Source organism: Staurois parvus, unplaced genomic scaffold (genome assembly GCF_062004578.1).
Source record: "Staurois parvus isolate SC_StPar_1 unplaced genomic scaffold, SC_StPar_1.0 ptg000157l, whole genome shotgun sequence".
Taxonomy (NCBI): domain Eukaryota; kingdom Metazoa; phylum Chordata; class Amphibia; order Anura; family Ranidae; genus Staurois; species Staurois parvus.
Window position 1 is genome coordinate 8,557,442 of NW_028317953.1, and position 16,527 is coordinate 8,573,968.

At 41.3% G+C, this 16,527-nt stretch overlaps 1 protein-coding gene across 1 annotated transcript in view; it reads left to right on the forward strand.

Annotated features, from left to right (window-relative positions):
- The window catches only part of NPC1 (NPC intracellular cholesterol transporter 1), a 115,983-nt gene that overhangs the window by 87,146 nt on the left and 12,310 nt on the right, over positions 1-16,527 (forward strand). The window contains exons 20-23 of the mRNA XM_089675736.1: positions 2,768-2,897; positions 5,563-5,763; positions 12,008-12,239; positions 15,210-15,323. Coding sequence (XP_089531862.1) covers positions 2,768-2,897; positions 5,563-5,763; positions 12,008-12,239; positions 15,210-15,323 — 677 coding nt within the window. The remainder of the gene's footprint in view (positions 1-2,767; positions 2,898-5,562; positions 5,764-12,007; positions 12,240-15,209; positions 15,324-16,527) is intronic.

Below are 16,527 nucleotides of genomic sequence, written 5' to 3' on the forward strand. Positions count from 1 at the left end.
CCTGCCTAAACTGTGTTAAAAAAAAAAATCTGTATGCTAATATTTTTATTTTATTTATTTTTTTAGTCCAGTCTGGTCACATAATCCTGCAGCTCTGGCTACCCATTAGTGAGAGAGTGCTCAACAATGGCTGGGAATTCTGGGAGCAGTGATATCACTCATAGGCTCCCAGGACCCAGTGGCTCTCTCCTCTCCTCTGCAGCCGCTGCTTACTGACACAGGGGAGACAGAGCTGTGGGATCATGTGACTTGGCTGGAGCGGACTGAAAAAAGTTAAGTATACAGATCTTTTTTTACAGTAGCTGATACTGTGTGCTGTTGGTATAGAGCCAAATTAATAGTGACCAGTAAAGTATTAAAAATTAGCAAGGATGATGACAATGTTATTGAGAGTAAAAAAGAAGGATTTTATTATCCACTTAAAAGGAATTAAAACCATTATTCATAATCATATGTCCAATGTAAATGAAGGAAAAAGTGGGTGGTATAGCCCAAATGTGTGAATGTGGTCAGTGTAATTTGGCTTACTGCTGAGGAAACAGGTACATCCGGACTAGGGTGCAGGCAGTGGTGGAGAGGAATCCTGTGGGCTGCTCTGCTGGAAGATAGGTCGCCAACTGTGAGAAGGTACTACTCACAGAACAGGATGCTGCCTCGGTTGTCCCCGGAACTCGCGCACCAGAAATTATACCAGGGTGGACTGAAGTTATAAAGGAGACAATGGGGTGGTACTATGGCAGGGCAAATTGGCAGTTAAAGGGACCTGCTCTCAATATGAATCAAACCCATTTGTAACCAAATTTATAAACCGTCACCAACATACTATAAATAAGTATCCAACTATTAATAAAATATTTCTATCGCTGGTGGGACTGCCCAGTAGCCCAAATCTTTTGGGCTGAAATTTTCACCATACTATCCACACTCAGTACTATCACTCTACGACCTGATCCAACAACAGCCCTACTCAATCAACGCCCCCATGGCATCTCCAATTCGCAATTCAAGCTCCTTCTGCAAGTCACGACGGCGGCTAAGCAGGTTATAGCGAAATCCTGGAAATCCCCCACTCTAAGTGTTGCGGCTGTCAAAACCAAATTAACACAAGCCATGATACATGCAAAGGTGGAAGCCACAATTCTTGACACGATCCCTAAATTCTTGTGCATATGGACTCCCTGGGTAGAGCGCTTCCTTCCATCTAACTTTGACGAATCACTCCTCCTCCCTTGATTTGTGTGCTATGCCCCATGGGTATTGTTAATAGCCCTTCATACATAGCTCGTAGGGGCTGTCGTACACTCGATAAAGTTCATGGAGTCATTGTTGCTATTCCTTCTCCCCTGCCCCCCTTCCCCTGTTTGACCCCCCTCTAAACTTCCCTCTCTCTTTAATGCCCTTGTGAGCCATTACCCTGATTGACCAAAGATATAACGTTATTTGTCATACGTTCTTAACTACCTGTTTTTGTCGGAAATATATAGACATTTGTACCGTGATCTTCACTTCTTCTGTTTTGCTATCACTACAATGTCCAATGTATAATGGTAATGTCTCCCAGTTTATGTTACTCTGGTTTACTATTAATAAAAATTGTTTGAACAAGAAAATATTTCTATCGCATCAAAAAAGTAAACAACAAAATAATTGAGAGATAATTGGTGTGTCATCATTTCAGAAATAATATATAGAATTCTCTAAAAAAATTTTCTCAAAGTTTCAACCTGTTTAAGATAGTCTTCAGTTCTCAAGCAATTGTGTCTTTAAAACTAGGCCCTGTTAATTCCTTTCAAGTGCATAATAAAATCCTTCTTTTTTTTTTACTCTGGATAACATTGTCGTCATCATCCTTGCTAATTTTTAATACTTTACTGGTCACTATTAATTTGGCTCTATACCAACAGCGCTCAGTATCAGTTACTGTTCTATTCACATGTGTCTCCTATGGGTTATTGAGCAGCTGTGGTTATAGCCTTCACAAGCTACAAGACCTCATTTTTGGTTACCAGTGCCCACGAAGTTTCAGATCTTTTTTTACACAGTTTAGGCAGGATAGGTAGCAGAAGGGGGAAGAGTACATTTTAAGAATAATTAGTGTAAGGCGGGTATTTTACTTTAACGGCAATGAGAATGTGTGAGAGGGGCTGAGGTCAGTGTTTGGCACTACCAAGATGTATGAAAACTTTCAGATTACAGACCTAGTTTAGGACTCATGAGCTGCAGAATTACCACCCTTATTTTAGTGTTTGGGCCCATTCAATGTGATTAGGTACCAACAGGTGTACTTTTACGTGTCTGTGGATGGTGGTTGCGTAAGCAGAAAGCGATACTTATGTCATGGTGTTTTTTCTTTCTAAATGAAGCAGTACGTATTGTACAGTGTGAAACCATCTACGTACTGTGTCTACTGTATGGATGTGTACATCCAACAGCCATGTGTGCTATAAACCAATAAAAATATAGTCTTAGAAAACATGATGCAAGGAGTGCAAAAAAGCATGAAAACTAATTGAAAATCATTTTACTAAACACATTACCTAGACCCATACAAGGTGGGTTCTGATTGATTAGTATGGTTAGTGCATTATGATCATTCACAATTGCAGAGTTTTGCATCAGTCCAATATCAGTATATAGGACTGTTGGACTCAGTTGGCTTCAGTTTTCAGGGCAGGTATCAGACCAAAGCAACCAAGGCTAATTGGGTGAATGTGTGGCGTTTTAATACTGTACTAATCCTTACTGGTTTTTTTTTTTTTCTCTACAGTTGTGGATCCATTCTGCCATCGTTGTCGCAATTTTACGGCAGAAGGTAAACGGAAGCCAGTGGGAGAGGATTTCATGAAGTTTCTGCCCATGTTCCTCTCTGACAATCCTAACCCGAAGTGTGGTAAAGGGTAGGTTCCCAAGATGGTTGTGCATGTTCGGTTTCTTTAAGTACTGTATTTATGGCAGCCTAACCACATTGCAGTCATTTTTGAATGTCTGAGATTGTGTGCCTGGTTTAGTGGTTTGTAAAAGCAGGTATAGAAATTTCAGTTTATATTTGTTATAAGGAAGTAGGATGGATTCTATAACTTCTTTATTGAGGAAGTTCCTGTGTCTGGGTATCTGTTATGACTGATGTTTTTATAGAGACAGTGTCCTTCATTTTTAAAATAGGTATTTCTATTCTTTAAAACCTAGTACGTGAAGGCTGTATAGGTTTAAAAAAAAAATTGTTGAAGGCCAAGGGCTGTCGAACTTTTTTTTTTTTTACTTTGTTATAGTTGATTAATTAAATTCATTATTTTGTATGACTTCGTTCTATATACACTGCTCCATAAAATTAAAGGAACACTTTTTTTTAATCAGAGTATAGCATTAAGTCAAACTCCTGGGATATTTATCTGGTCAGTTAAATAGCAGAGGGGGTTGTTAATCAGTTTCAGCTGCTTTTGGTGTTAATGAAATTAACAGGTGCACTAGATGGGCAATAATGAGACGGCCCCCAAAACAGGAATGGTTTGACAGGTGGAGGCCACAGATATTTTTTTTCCCTACTCATCTTTTCTGTTTTTCACTAGTTTTACTTTTGGCTAGGGTCAGTGTCACTACTGATAGCATGAGGCGATAACTGGATACTACAGAGGTAGCACAGGCAGTCCAACTCCTCCAGGATGGCACATCAATACGTGCCATTGCCAGAAGGTTTGCTGTGTCTCCCAGCACAGGCTCAAGAGCATGGAGGAGATTCCAGGAGACAGGCAGTTACTCTAGGAGAGCTGGACAGGGCCATAGAAGGTCCTTAACCCATCAGCCAGACCAGTATCTGCACCTTTGTGCAAGGAGGAACAGGATGAGCACTGCCAGAGCCCTACAAAATGACCTCCAGTAGGCCACTGGTGTGAATATCTCTGACCAAACAATCAGAAAAAGACTTCATGAGGGTGGCCTGAGGGCCCGACGTCCTCTAGTGGGCCCTGTGCTCACTGCCTGGCACCATAGAGCTTGATTGGCATTTGCCATTGAACACCAGAATTTGCAGGTCTGCCACTGGAGCCCTGTGCTTTTCACAGACGAGAGCAGGTTCACCCTGAGTACATGTGACAGATGTGAAAGGGTCTGGAGAAGCCATGGAGAACGTTATGCTGCCTTTAACAGCATTCAGCATGACCTTTTTGGTGGTGGGTCAGTGATGGTCTGGGGAGACATATCCGTAGAGGGACACAGGCATCTACAGGCTAGACAATGGCACCCTGACTGCAATTAGGTATCGGGATGAAATCCTTGGACCCATTGTCAGACCTTACGCTGCTGCAGTAGGTCCTGGGTTCCTCCTGGTGCATGACAATGCGAGAGTATGCAGGCAGTTCCTTGAGGATGAAGGAATTGATACCATTGAATGGCCCCCACTCTTGCTTGACCTAAATCCAATAGAACACCTCTGGGATATCATGTTTCGGTCCATCCTATGCCGTCAGGTAGCAACTCAGATGGTCCAGGAGCTCAGTGATGCCCTGGTCCAGATCCTGGAGGAAATACCCCAGGACACCATCCGTTGTCTCATTAGGAGCATGTTCCAACGTTGTCAGGCATGCATACAAGCGTGTGGGGCCATACAAACTACTGAGTACTATTTCGCGTGGCTGCAATGAAATTTCAGCAAAATGGACTAGCCTGATGCATCGTTTTTTCACTTTGGTTTTTGGGGTGTCTCTGAATTCAGTCCTCTGTAAGTTGATAATTTCATTTCCATAAAATGATGGGTCATCCTTACCTTCCTAACACATTACCCAGTCCATATCAGTATAGATATCCAGCATGATATTTTTCTGCATTGAGATCTGATGTGTTTTCAGAGTGTTCATTTTGATATTATTATTATTTTTTTTTTTTTTTTAAGCAGTGTATCATCTACACATTTTGTTCCTTATTTTTTTTTTTTTACAGCATATTTATTTATATGTATTTTATTTTCAGCTTTTATTAGCCCAGTCCCCATTTACAGTGTTGTGTTTAAAAAATGCCATGTGTTGGTGGGTGTAGATAATAATGCATTTTGATGAAGGATTTCTTGGGGGCTTTTTGGCATACAGTACGTCTGACCATTGGAGGAGAGCAGGTTCAGTTCTCAGCATAGCCAGAAAGGTGACCACTCTGTGCTCTCATTCCTAGTGTACTCCGTGTTTAATAGGAAGATAGAGACTGGTAGGCACACCAGGGATTTCACACAAAGGAAGCAATACAAAGAGAACAGGATACTTTTCATACAAGTACATTGTACAGCAGGCACATACCAGTAATATGAATTGTTGGGTTTACATACTTTTTAATGTGGGATTAACAACTTTTTAATGTAACCTTTGTAATCTTGCGTTTCTACTCCATACTTTTACAAAAGTTTAAAGAAAAATGTTACTATATGTTAAAAAATTTAGCTTTTTTTGTTTTGTTTTGTTTTTTTTTCTGTTCAAAAGATAAAGCATAATTAAGAATAGAATTTGGTTTTGAATGGATTGATTCTCACCTGGTAAAAGTTGTGAGTTGGAATACAAGTGACTGTTTCTTTGTAATCCTCAGTGGACATGCTGCATACAGCACTGCCGTGGACCTAATATCCAATAATACAGATGTGGGGGCCACTTACTTTATGACTTACCATACCATCCTGCATAACTCCTCAGACTATATCGATGCCCTAAGAAAAGCACGAATGATATCCAAGAATATCACTGACAGCATTGATGTCCCCGGCAAAAATTACAGTGTCTTTGCTTACAGGTATTTTCTATGGCTGATTAATTTACTTTGGAGGTGTAGGAACATATAAAGGTCACAACAGTTTAGGTACATAGTATGTCATTGTTTTACCATTATAAATGTTTCGCCCCCAGAATCCTTCCCTTGAACACTCCTGTTAGTCTTTCTTGACTAGTAATAGTCCATACCATGCAGTTTAGGGGCGTTTTTGTTTTTAGTTTTCGGATAGAGTGGAGAAAGATTAAAACACCTGATAGGGAGATTCTCCCTCTCTATTTGTACTGTTTACTGTTATCACCGAAAGTGAAAGAAAATCCCAAATTTTGAGTGGTCACTAGAATGTGAATGGATGGGAAATATTCCAAGGAAGGCACTAGTTCTGGTGACTTCCAGGTATTTCCCAACTTTAGAGGAATTTCCCCTGTTGTGGCTATGGGTGGGGAAGTGAAAGGAAATGTCCCCAATGGGACACAAATAAAAAAAACAACACTTAGCAGGGGTTATAGTATATACTGCTATAGGTGTGACTTGAGACTGCAAATGGTGCCAACATCCCAGAAAATCTATATAAAGAAAAAACGTGTGGTGGGTGTATGGGACATTCAAGGCACCCAATCAAAACACAACTGTATAAATACAAAATCATTATTTTTTTGTTGCAGCATAAGAATCAAGTTAACATACTGTAAGCTGAACACATATCAGAATCGTTATACTCATAGCTACAAAACATACTGATGTAAAGAACTCAGTGATCAATGTTTGGACTTAAACATAAGTGAAATGTCTGTATATACTATAGATTCCAGGGCTTGAAAAAGCCGCTCGCCAAGTGCGAGGAGAAATTCCTCTGTGGCGAGCACAGATGAGGCATAGAGCGACTGCACCTGCATTCCAAGCCTCATTGTGAAGCCGAGTTCCAGTTTACAACTTCTGGTTTCTGGCTTCTTTGGCTCCGCTGAGAGGAGACACCCTCTCCACCGCTGCGGGGGACTAGGAGTAAGTACTGTATACAACATGTCATTACACTATAATGGAGTACAGGGGAGCTGGGATATACATCACTGTGTACATGTCATATCACTATAATGGAGTACAGGGGAGCTGGGATATACATTACTGTATACATGTCATATCACTATAATGGAGTACAGGGGGGCTGGGATATACATTACTGTATACATGTCATATCACTATAATGGAGTACAGGGGAGCTGGGATATACATTACTGTATACATGTCATATCACTATAATGGAGTACAGGGGAGCTGGGATATATATACTGTATACATGTCATTTCACTATAATGGAGTACAGGAGAGCTGGGATATACATTACTATGTACATGTCATATCACTATAATGGAGTACAGGGGAGCTGGGATATACATTACTGTATACATGTCATATCACTATAATGGAGTACAGGGGAGCTGGGATATACATTACTGTATACATGTCATATCACTATAATGGAGTACAGGGGAGCTGGGATATACATTACTGTATACATGTCATATCATTATAATGGAGTACAGGGGAGCTGGGATATACATTACTGTATACATGTCATATCACTATAATGGAGTACAGGGGAGCTGGGATACACATTACTGTGTACATGTCATATCACTATAATGGAGTACATGGGAGCTGGGATACACATTACTGTGTACATGTCATATCACTATAATGGAGTACAGGGGAGGGGGGATATACATACTGTGTACATGTCATATCACTATAATGGAGTACAGGGGAGCTGGGATATACATTACTGTATACATGTCATATCATTATAATGGAGTACAGGGGAGCTGGGATATACATTACTATGTACATGTCATATCACTATAATGGAGTACAGGGGAGCTGGGATATACATTACTATGTACATGTCATATCACTATAATGGAGTACAGGGGAGCTGGGATATACATTACTGTATACATGTCATATCACTATAATGGAGTACAGGGGAGCTGGGATACACATTACTGTGTACATGTCATATCACTATAATGGAGTACATGGGAGCTGGGATACACATTACTGTGTACATGTCATATCACTATAATGGAGTACAGGGGAGGGGGGATATACATACTGTGTACATGTCATATCACTATAATGGAGTACAGGGGAGCTGGGATATACATTACTGTATACATGTCATATCATTATAATGGAGTACAGGGGAGCTGGGATATACATTACTATGTACATGTCATATCACTATAATGGAGTACAGGGGAGCTGGGATATACATTACTATGTACATGTCATATCACTATAATGGAGTACAGGGGAGCTGGGATATACATTACTGTCTACATGTCATATCACTATAATGGAGTACAGGGGAGCTGGGATATACATTACTGTATACATGTCATATCACTATAATGGAGTACAAGGGAGCTGGGATATATATACTGTATACATGTCATATCACTATAATGGAGTACAGGGGAGCTGGGATATACATACTGTATACATGTCATATCACTATAATGGAGTACAGGGGAGCTGGGATATACATTACTGTATACATGTCATATCACTATAATGGAGTACAGGGGAGCTGGGATATACATACTGTATACATGTCATATCACTATAATGGAGTACAGGGGAGCTGGGATATACATACTGTATACATGTCATATCACTATAATGGAGTACAGGGGAGCTGGGATATATATACTGTATACATGTCATATCACTATAATGGAGTACAGGGGAGCTGGGATATACATTACTGTATACATGTCATATCACTATAATGGAGTACAGGGGAGCTGGGATATACATACTGTATACATGTCATATCACTATAATGGAGTACAGGGGAGCTGGGATATATATACTGTATACATGTCATATCACTATAATGGAGTACAGGGGAGCTGGGATATACATTACTGTATACATGTCATATCACTATAATGGAGTACAGGGGAGCTGGGATATACATTACTGTATACATGTCATATCACTATAATGGAGTACAGGGGAGCTGGGATATACATTACTGTATACATGTCATATCACTATAATGGAGTACAGGGGAGCTGGGATATACATTACTGTATACATGTCATATCACTATAATGGAGTACAGGGGAGCTGGGATATACATTACTGTATACATGTCATGTCATATTATAATGGAGTACAGGGGAGCTGGGATATACATTACTATGTACATGTCATATCACTATAATGGAGTACAGGGGAGCTGGGATATACATTACTGTATACATGTCATATCACTATAATGGAGTACAGGGGAGCTGGGATATACATTACTGTATACATGTCATATCACTATAATGGAGTACAGGGGAGCTGGGATATATATACTGTATACATGTCATATCACTATAATGGAGTACAGGGGAGCTGGGATATATATACTGTATACATGTCATATCACTATAATGGAGTACAGGGGAGCTGGGATATACATTACTGTGTACAGTTTACATTTTTCTTTAGAATAAAGAGTCCAAAAATATAAATTTCATAAGCTTTAAGGGGGTATGGTTGGGGGCAGGCTGGGGGTGGGGTTTGGGCCGGGGTTGGGGGGTGGACCTGGGCAAGGTTGGGTGGGGCAACTGGTGGAGAGTAAGTTTTGTGACCAGCTAGTAGGTCTGGAATCGAAATTTTAACCCCTGCTATAGATGCCCAATACGTTTCAAGTGTTCACTTCTTCAGTGGCAAAATTCAACAAAGTCGATAAGCATTATGTATTTGTCAGCTTAAAGCAATCTAAAACTAACTCAGCCTGTGCAGTCCTGTATTGATCAGACTCACAGGGAAAGGGTACAAGTACACGCAGAGACCCCAGGGTCAGCAGAGGCACCATACAAATAGTAGATATGGTGGTGTAGCGCTTTTTAAAGGCACAGTAACAGGTCTTTGAGAGCCAGAATTCTTGCTGTTTCTTAGGTGTTCAAATACTTATGTTCAGCAGTGCAAGACAAATACATTCTTTAAAAATCATACAATGTGATTTCCTGAATTTTTTTTAAATTCTGTCTCTGAGTGGGAATGCACCTACAATGTGAATTTCAGACCCCTCCCTGATTTCTAAGTGGGAGAACTTGCAAAATCGCAGGGTGTTCAAATACTTCTGTTCCTCACTGTATAGGTGTACAGTGGTGCACCTAATATGTATCCCAAATACATGCCATCAAGAATGTGACTAAATATAAGTGAGGTGATTTAAGGGAAACAAATATTAACCAAATATAAATACATGTGATCATAAATGAACAATATTCATAAATCATATAGCACAAAGTCCCAAACGTATAACTGATGAATCAATCTTCGACCATGAAAATTAATATGTTCTCAAGTGCATCAAACCATCTCTCACCGTCTAGTGTGTACACTTACCTCCAATCTGGGCAGCACAGTGGCTAAATGGTTAGCATTCTGCCTGGCAGCACTAGGGTCGTTGGTTCGAATCCCAACCACAGCACCACCTGCCTTGAGTTTGCATGTTCTCCCTGTGTCTGCGTGGGTTTCCTCCGGGTACTCCGGTTTCCTCCCACACTCCAAAGACATGCTGTTAGGTTAATTGGATCCTGTCTAAATTGGCCCTGGTATGTGTATGCATGAATGTGAGTTAGGGACCTTAGCGGGGCAGACTGACAACTCATGGGGCCCCCACGCAGTAGGGGCCCTGTGTCCTTGCCCACACTCAAAAAAAGCCTATAAAAGGTACCAGGGGCATTTCATGGGGCCCCCTACTGACCCCGGGCCCTCGGGCAGTGCCCGAGTTCTCGAATGGTCAGTCTGCCCCTGGACCTTAGATTGTACACCCCTTGAGGGTTAGGGACTGATGTGGATGTACAATATATATATGTAAAGCACTGCGTAAATTGATGGCGCTATATAAGTACCTGAAATAAATAAATGAATAAATAAATCTTTGACCCTGAGTCATAATGCATAACAAATCACGAGTATAGTTCCAGGTGGGATGAATCTCACTCTCTGGATGGACACAGGATCAGCTTCCACACAGCCCACGGTTAATCAACCATTACAATGGTAAGGCATCTTTACAAAACTCCTCCACTCTCCCAATGGCTCATAAACAGGGAATCAGAGAAAAAGCCACCATAGTGTAATAGAGTAAAGTTTATTATACCATATACAAATGCCAAAGACCTACTCACACATTAAAATCGGGTCATAGACCCACCAGGCATGAACTGTATAACCCACAGTCAGGGTGCTTGCATAGGGAGTCCAAAGATGGATGCCGTCCGTACGTAATTGTGTCACCATGCTCTAGTCCGACATGTTGCGTCCACAGCAGGGAAGTCTTTCCTTTGGGTCTGATCACTGCTGGGTTAACTTTAAATTGCTTGAGCCTGGGTTCACACTGATGTGGTCCGGAATTCACAGCGTTTTCTGTGCGATATCTGCACTGCATCAGAATCTCACCCCATTCATGCGAACCACTGCGGGTGTGTATGTTAAGATAACACCCTGAAATCGGTCCGTAAAATGCGGTGCGACATGCAGAATTGGATCGCATAGATGTGAATACCCATGTGATCTGATTCTAGTGCAGCCCAAAAAAAAGGGTCCTGCACCTTTTTGGTGCGGGAGTGGTGCGATTAGTGCCATACAAAATGTATGGCTCCAATCGCACCACACAGAAATCGCATGTGATTTGCACAGGAATGCAGTGTGGTTCCTGTGAGAATAACATGCGATGTACCGCACCGCATATATGTGAACCCGGGCTTAGGCTAACAAATACAGATCTCTCATGGACTTTGTTTAATGTTACCCCTGAAGAGAACACTTGAAATGCATTGGGCATCTTTAGTATATATGGACATTTTGCTAAAATTGAAATGTTGATCATTGAGTTCTCTACAGTATGTTTTACATCTATGAAAATAGAACAATTTTGTTATATTATTTAATGTGGGGAACAATAATATTAGGTTTTGTATTTATATGTTTGTATTTTGATTGAGTGCCCTGAAAGTCCCATACACCCGCAACGCATTTTTCTTTCTACATGACAGGGGTTATAACCCTCCTTTATTCTATCCAAATTGAAAAAAAAGCTTTGCCTTTAAGGGTTGTTAGTATTCATTGGAGCAAGGATAGAGGCAAGTACAATGTGTATTATACTAGAATGAGGAATAAAGCAAATTATTCAGCAGACATTTTTTGTGTCCTTGAAAAAATTAATTGAAGGCTTTATCTTTTTCTTTTTTTTTTGCAGTGTTTTCTATGTGTTCTATGAACAGTATTTAACTGTTGTGGATGATACAGTGTTCAATCTTTGCCTGTCACTGGCTGCCATATTCTTTGTGACTGTCATTCTGCTGGGCTTCGAGATCTGGTCTGCTATTCTGATGTGCCTCACCATCTCCATGATCCTTGTCAATATGTTTGGAGTCATGTGGCTCTGGAACATCAGTCTGAATGCTGTATCTCTGGTGAATTTAGTCATGGTAAGTTCTTGAGTGTAGAATTCTATTTGTTATGTAATCCTAAACCAATTACCAAGTATCACTAGCCAAAACATTGCTATGTGTTAGATGGAATAAGGAAGGGTGAACAATACTGTCAGGATCTTTTCTTTTCTCTATATCCTATTGGGCAGATTCCTTTCACTTCTGTCCTACAGTCAGGGAGGATGTAGGAGGAAATCTCTCCAAAGTGAGTGAAAAAAGCTGGCCATACATGTTCTGGTGTTTTCTTTTTGTTTGTTTGTTTGTTTTTTTTTAGAAAAAATCCCCACAAAAATGAGGTAGACAGAGGAATCCCCTACGCCAGGACATTATATTCTGACAATGGCACCCTCTGCTGACCGAATACATTGGATCAGCAGTTGACTGGCTGCAGCTGTTGATCAAGGAAATCTTCCAATATGTCTTTGGTGGGGATGGCCAAGCACTGATCAAAATTCTGATTCCTGCTAAACCCGATGATGTTCAATCAGTGTATGGCCAGCTTTAGGCCTGTTTCACACAGGCTTCAGCTTGTATAAGAGCAGTGTGGACAACAAGTTTTGACATTCGTAGAGTTTCAGCAAGTTTTGATGAAGCTAGCGAGCGCCAGCACTACTTGAAGCTAATTGAAAGCCTGCTAGCAGTAGCTTGTTTACAGGGATTTTAAGCAGTATATAACGCTTCCGAACAGGAGCTTAAAGGGTGCTTTAACTGCATGGCCCTGAGTGTACGCAAATATGCGGCCTCTTTGGGGGGGCTGAGCCTTGGCGCCAAGGGGCCACCTATTTGTGTACCCAATGTAAACAAAAGTTGTGCTGAGAGCGTGCGCACTTCCGGCATGTTTATCGGCGCGCCACGGAAAGGTCTCAAGTGCTAATTACGGTCGGAAACTTTCCAACCAGGTGACTGTCTTGACAGCCAATCACGGTGGTCACATGACCCTAAACCCTGCCCTGCCTCCCAGCCAAAGAGTAAAGACTTAGAGAAAGCTGTTTGAAGCTTGCTGAAAGCTTTTCAAAAAAGCTTGCTGTTCACACTGCTCTTATACAAACTGAAGCCTGTGTGAAACAGGCCTTATACAGCTGTAACCTAAAAATGTGCCACAGCTGGAAGATTTCCCCTCACCTCCTGTTCTGGTAACAAATATAGCACTTTGGATCTTTTCTCATTTTTAGTCCTGGTGACGATGTTCACCGGGACAAATAGAGGATGAATCTCTTACAGGGTAACAGAAATGAAAGCCTGACAGTTTTCACACTTCCACACAATATCCTTACAAAGAAATGAAGGGTCTATCATTTTTATCATAGGTGTAGTTTAAATGATAGAAACAGAATATCAACCAAAAATCCAGAAAAAACACATGATACAAATGTTATAATTGAATTGCAGTCAGCGAGTAAAATAAGTATTTGATCCCCAAGCAAAACATGACTTCGCACTTGGTGGAGAAACCCTTGTTGGGCAGCACAGAGGTAAGACGTTTCTTGCAATTGGTTACCAGGTTTGCACACATCTCAGAAGGGATTTTGGTCCACTCTTCTTTACAGATCTTCTCTAAATCCTTAAGGTTTCTTGGCTGTCGCTTGGCAACTTGAAGTTTCAGCTCCCTCCATAAATTTTCTTCTTGAGCCGCTCCTTTGTTGCCTTGGCAGAATGTTTTGGGTCATTGTCATACTGGAAGACCCATCCACGACCCATCGTCTGTATTCTGGCTGAGAGAAGAAGGTTCTCCTCCAAGATTTTACAATACATGGCCCCGTCCATTGGCCCTTTAGTGCAACAAAGGTGGCCTGTACCTTTTTAGCAGAGAAATGGCCCCAAAGCCTAATGTTTCCCCCATCTGTGCTTGACTGTAGGGATGGTGTTCTTAGGGTCATAGTCAACATGTTTCTTACTCCAAACACGGCGAGTCGAGTTAATGCCAAAGAGCTAAATTTTGGTCTCATCTGACCACAGCACTTTCTCCCAATCCTTCTCTGAATAATTTAGATGTTCATTGGCAAACTTCAGATGGGACTGTACGTGTGCCTTCTTGAGGAGGGGGACCTTGCGGGCACTGCAGGATTTCAATCCATGGCGGCATATTGTGTTACCAATGGTTTGTTTGGTGACTGTGGACCCAACTGCCTTGAGATCATTCACAAGCTCCTCCCAGTAGTTCTGGGCTGATCCCTCACTTTTCTCATGATCATCCTTTACCCCATGAGGCGAAGTTTTGCATGGATCTCCAGACCGAGGGCGATTGATGTTTTTTTTGTATTTCTTCCATTTGCGAATAATCACTCCCAACAGTTGTCTCCTTCTCACCAAGCTTCCTGCTGATTGTCTTGTAGCCTATTCCAGCCTTGTGCAGGTCTACAATCTTGTCCCTAATGTCTTTTGACAGCTCTTTGGTCTTGCCCATGGTGGTGAGGTTTGAATGGAAGAACCTGTGGACAGGTGTCTATTATACACATAACGAGTTGTCATTAGGAGCACCTTCTTAAATTGACAGGACTAATCTGTGTACCACATGAGCACATAGCCAGTCTGTGGGAGCCAGAATTATTGTTGGTTGGTGGGGGGATCAAATACTTATTTTACTCACTGAACTGCAACTCAATTTATAACATTTGTATCATGTGTTTTTTCTGGATTTTTGGTTGATATTCTGTCTCCATCATTTAAAATACACCTATGATAAAATGATAGACCCTTCATTTCTTTGTAAATGGGCAAACCTACAAAATCTGCAGGAGATCAAATAATTATTGTCCCCACTGTAAATGCACTTTAACCAAGTTATTCATGCATGGAGATTAGCACGATAGCTGTCTTTGCCTTGCATACTGCACTGAGCACAAGTATACTGCACGGAACTAAATCTATCATTTCTACGTGTTATGCGTTTTGTGTTTTATCCTTCTGTTCTGTTTTCTCACCATTTCAATGTACCATAACATTCTGGTGACATTTTAAACCTTGCAGTGTTGTGGTATTTCTGTGGAGTTCTGCAGTCATGTGACCAGAGCCTTCTCAGTCAGCACAAAGGGAAGCCGAGCTCAGCGTGCGCAGGACGCCTTGGCACACATGGGTAGTTCGGTAAGTGTGCTAATGAAGCAACCGCCATTATTTGTGTTTCTAGGCAGTGCTAGACCAGCCTTTGTCACCTAGGGTTCCTCCAGAGGTTGTTGGGGGTCCTTGATCAATAAATTTCTGCCTCTTAGATAAGTAATCACTGATGCCAATGATCGTTTTAGCTATATACAGTCAGGTCCATAAATATTGGGACATCGACACAATTCTAACATTTTTGGCTCTATACACCACCACAATGGATTTGAAATGAAACGAACAAGATGTGCTTTAACCGCAGACTGTCAGCTTTAATTTGAGGGTATTTACATCCATATCAGGTGAACAATGTAGGAATTACAACAGTTTGCATATGTGCCTCCCACTTTTTAAGGGACCAAAAGTAATGGGACAATTGGCTTCTCAGCTGTTCCATGGCCAGGTGTGTGTTATTCCTTCATTATCCCAATTACAACAAGCAGATAAAAGGTCCAGAGTTCATTTCAAGTGTGCTATTTGCATTTGGAATCTGTTGCTGTCAACTCTCGAGATAAGATCCAAAGAGCTGTCACCATCAGTGAAGCAAGCCATCATTAGGCTGAAAAAACAAAACAAACCCATCAGAGAGATAGCAAAAACATTAGGCGTGGCCAAAACAACTGTTTGGAACATTCTTAAAAAGAAGGAACGCACCGGTGAGCTCAGAAGCACCAAAAGACCTGGAAGACCACGGAAAAACAACTGTGGTGGAAGACTGAAGAATTCTTTCCCTGGTGAAGAAAACACCCTTCACAACAGTTGGCCAGATCAAGAACACCCTCCAGGAGGTAGCTGTATGTGTGTCAAAGTCAACAATCAAGAGAAGACTTCACCAGAGTGAATACAGAGGGTTCACCACAAGATGGAAACCATTGGTGAGCCTCAAAAACAGGAAGGCCAGATTAGAGTTTGCCAAACGATATCTAAAAAAGCCTTCACAGTTCTGGAACAACATCTAATGGACAGATGAGACCAAGATCAACTTGTACCAGAGTGATGGGAAGAGAAGAGTATGGAGAAGGAAAGGAACTGCTCATGATCCTAAGCATACCACCTCATCAGTGAAGCTTGGTGGTGGTAGTGTCATGGCGTGGGCATGTATGGCTGCCAATGGAACTGGTTCTCTTGTATTTATTGATGATGTGACTGCTGACAAAAGCAGCAGGATGAATTCTGAAGTGTTTTGGGCAAT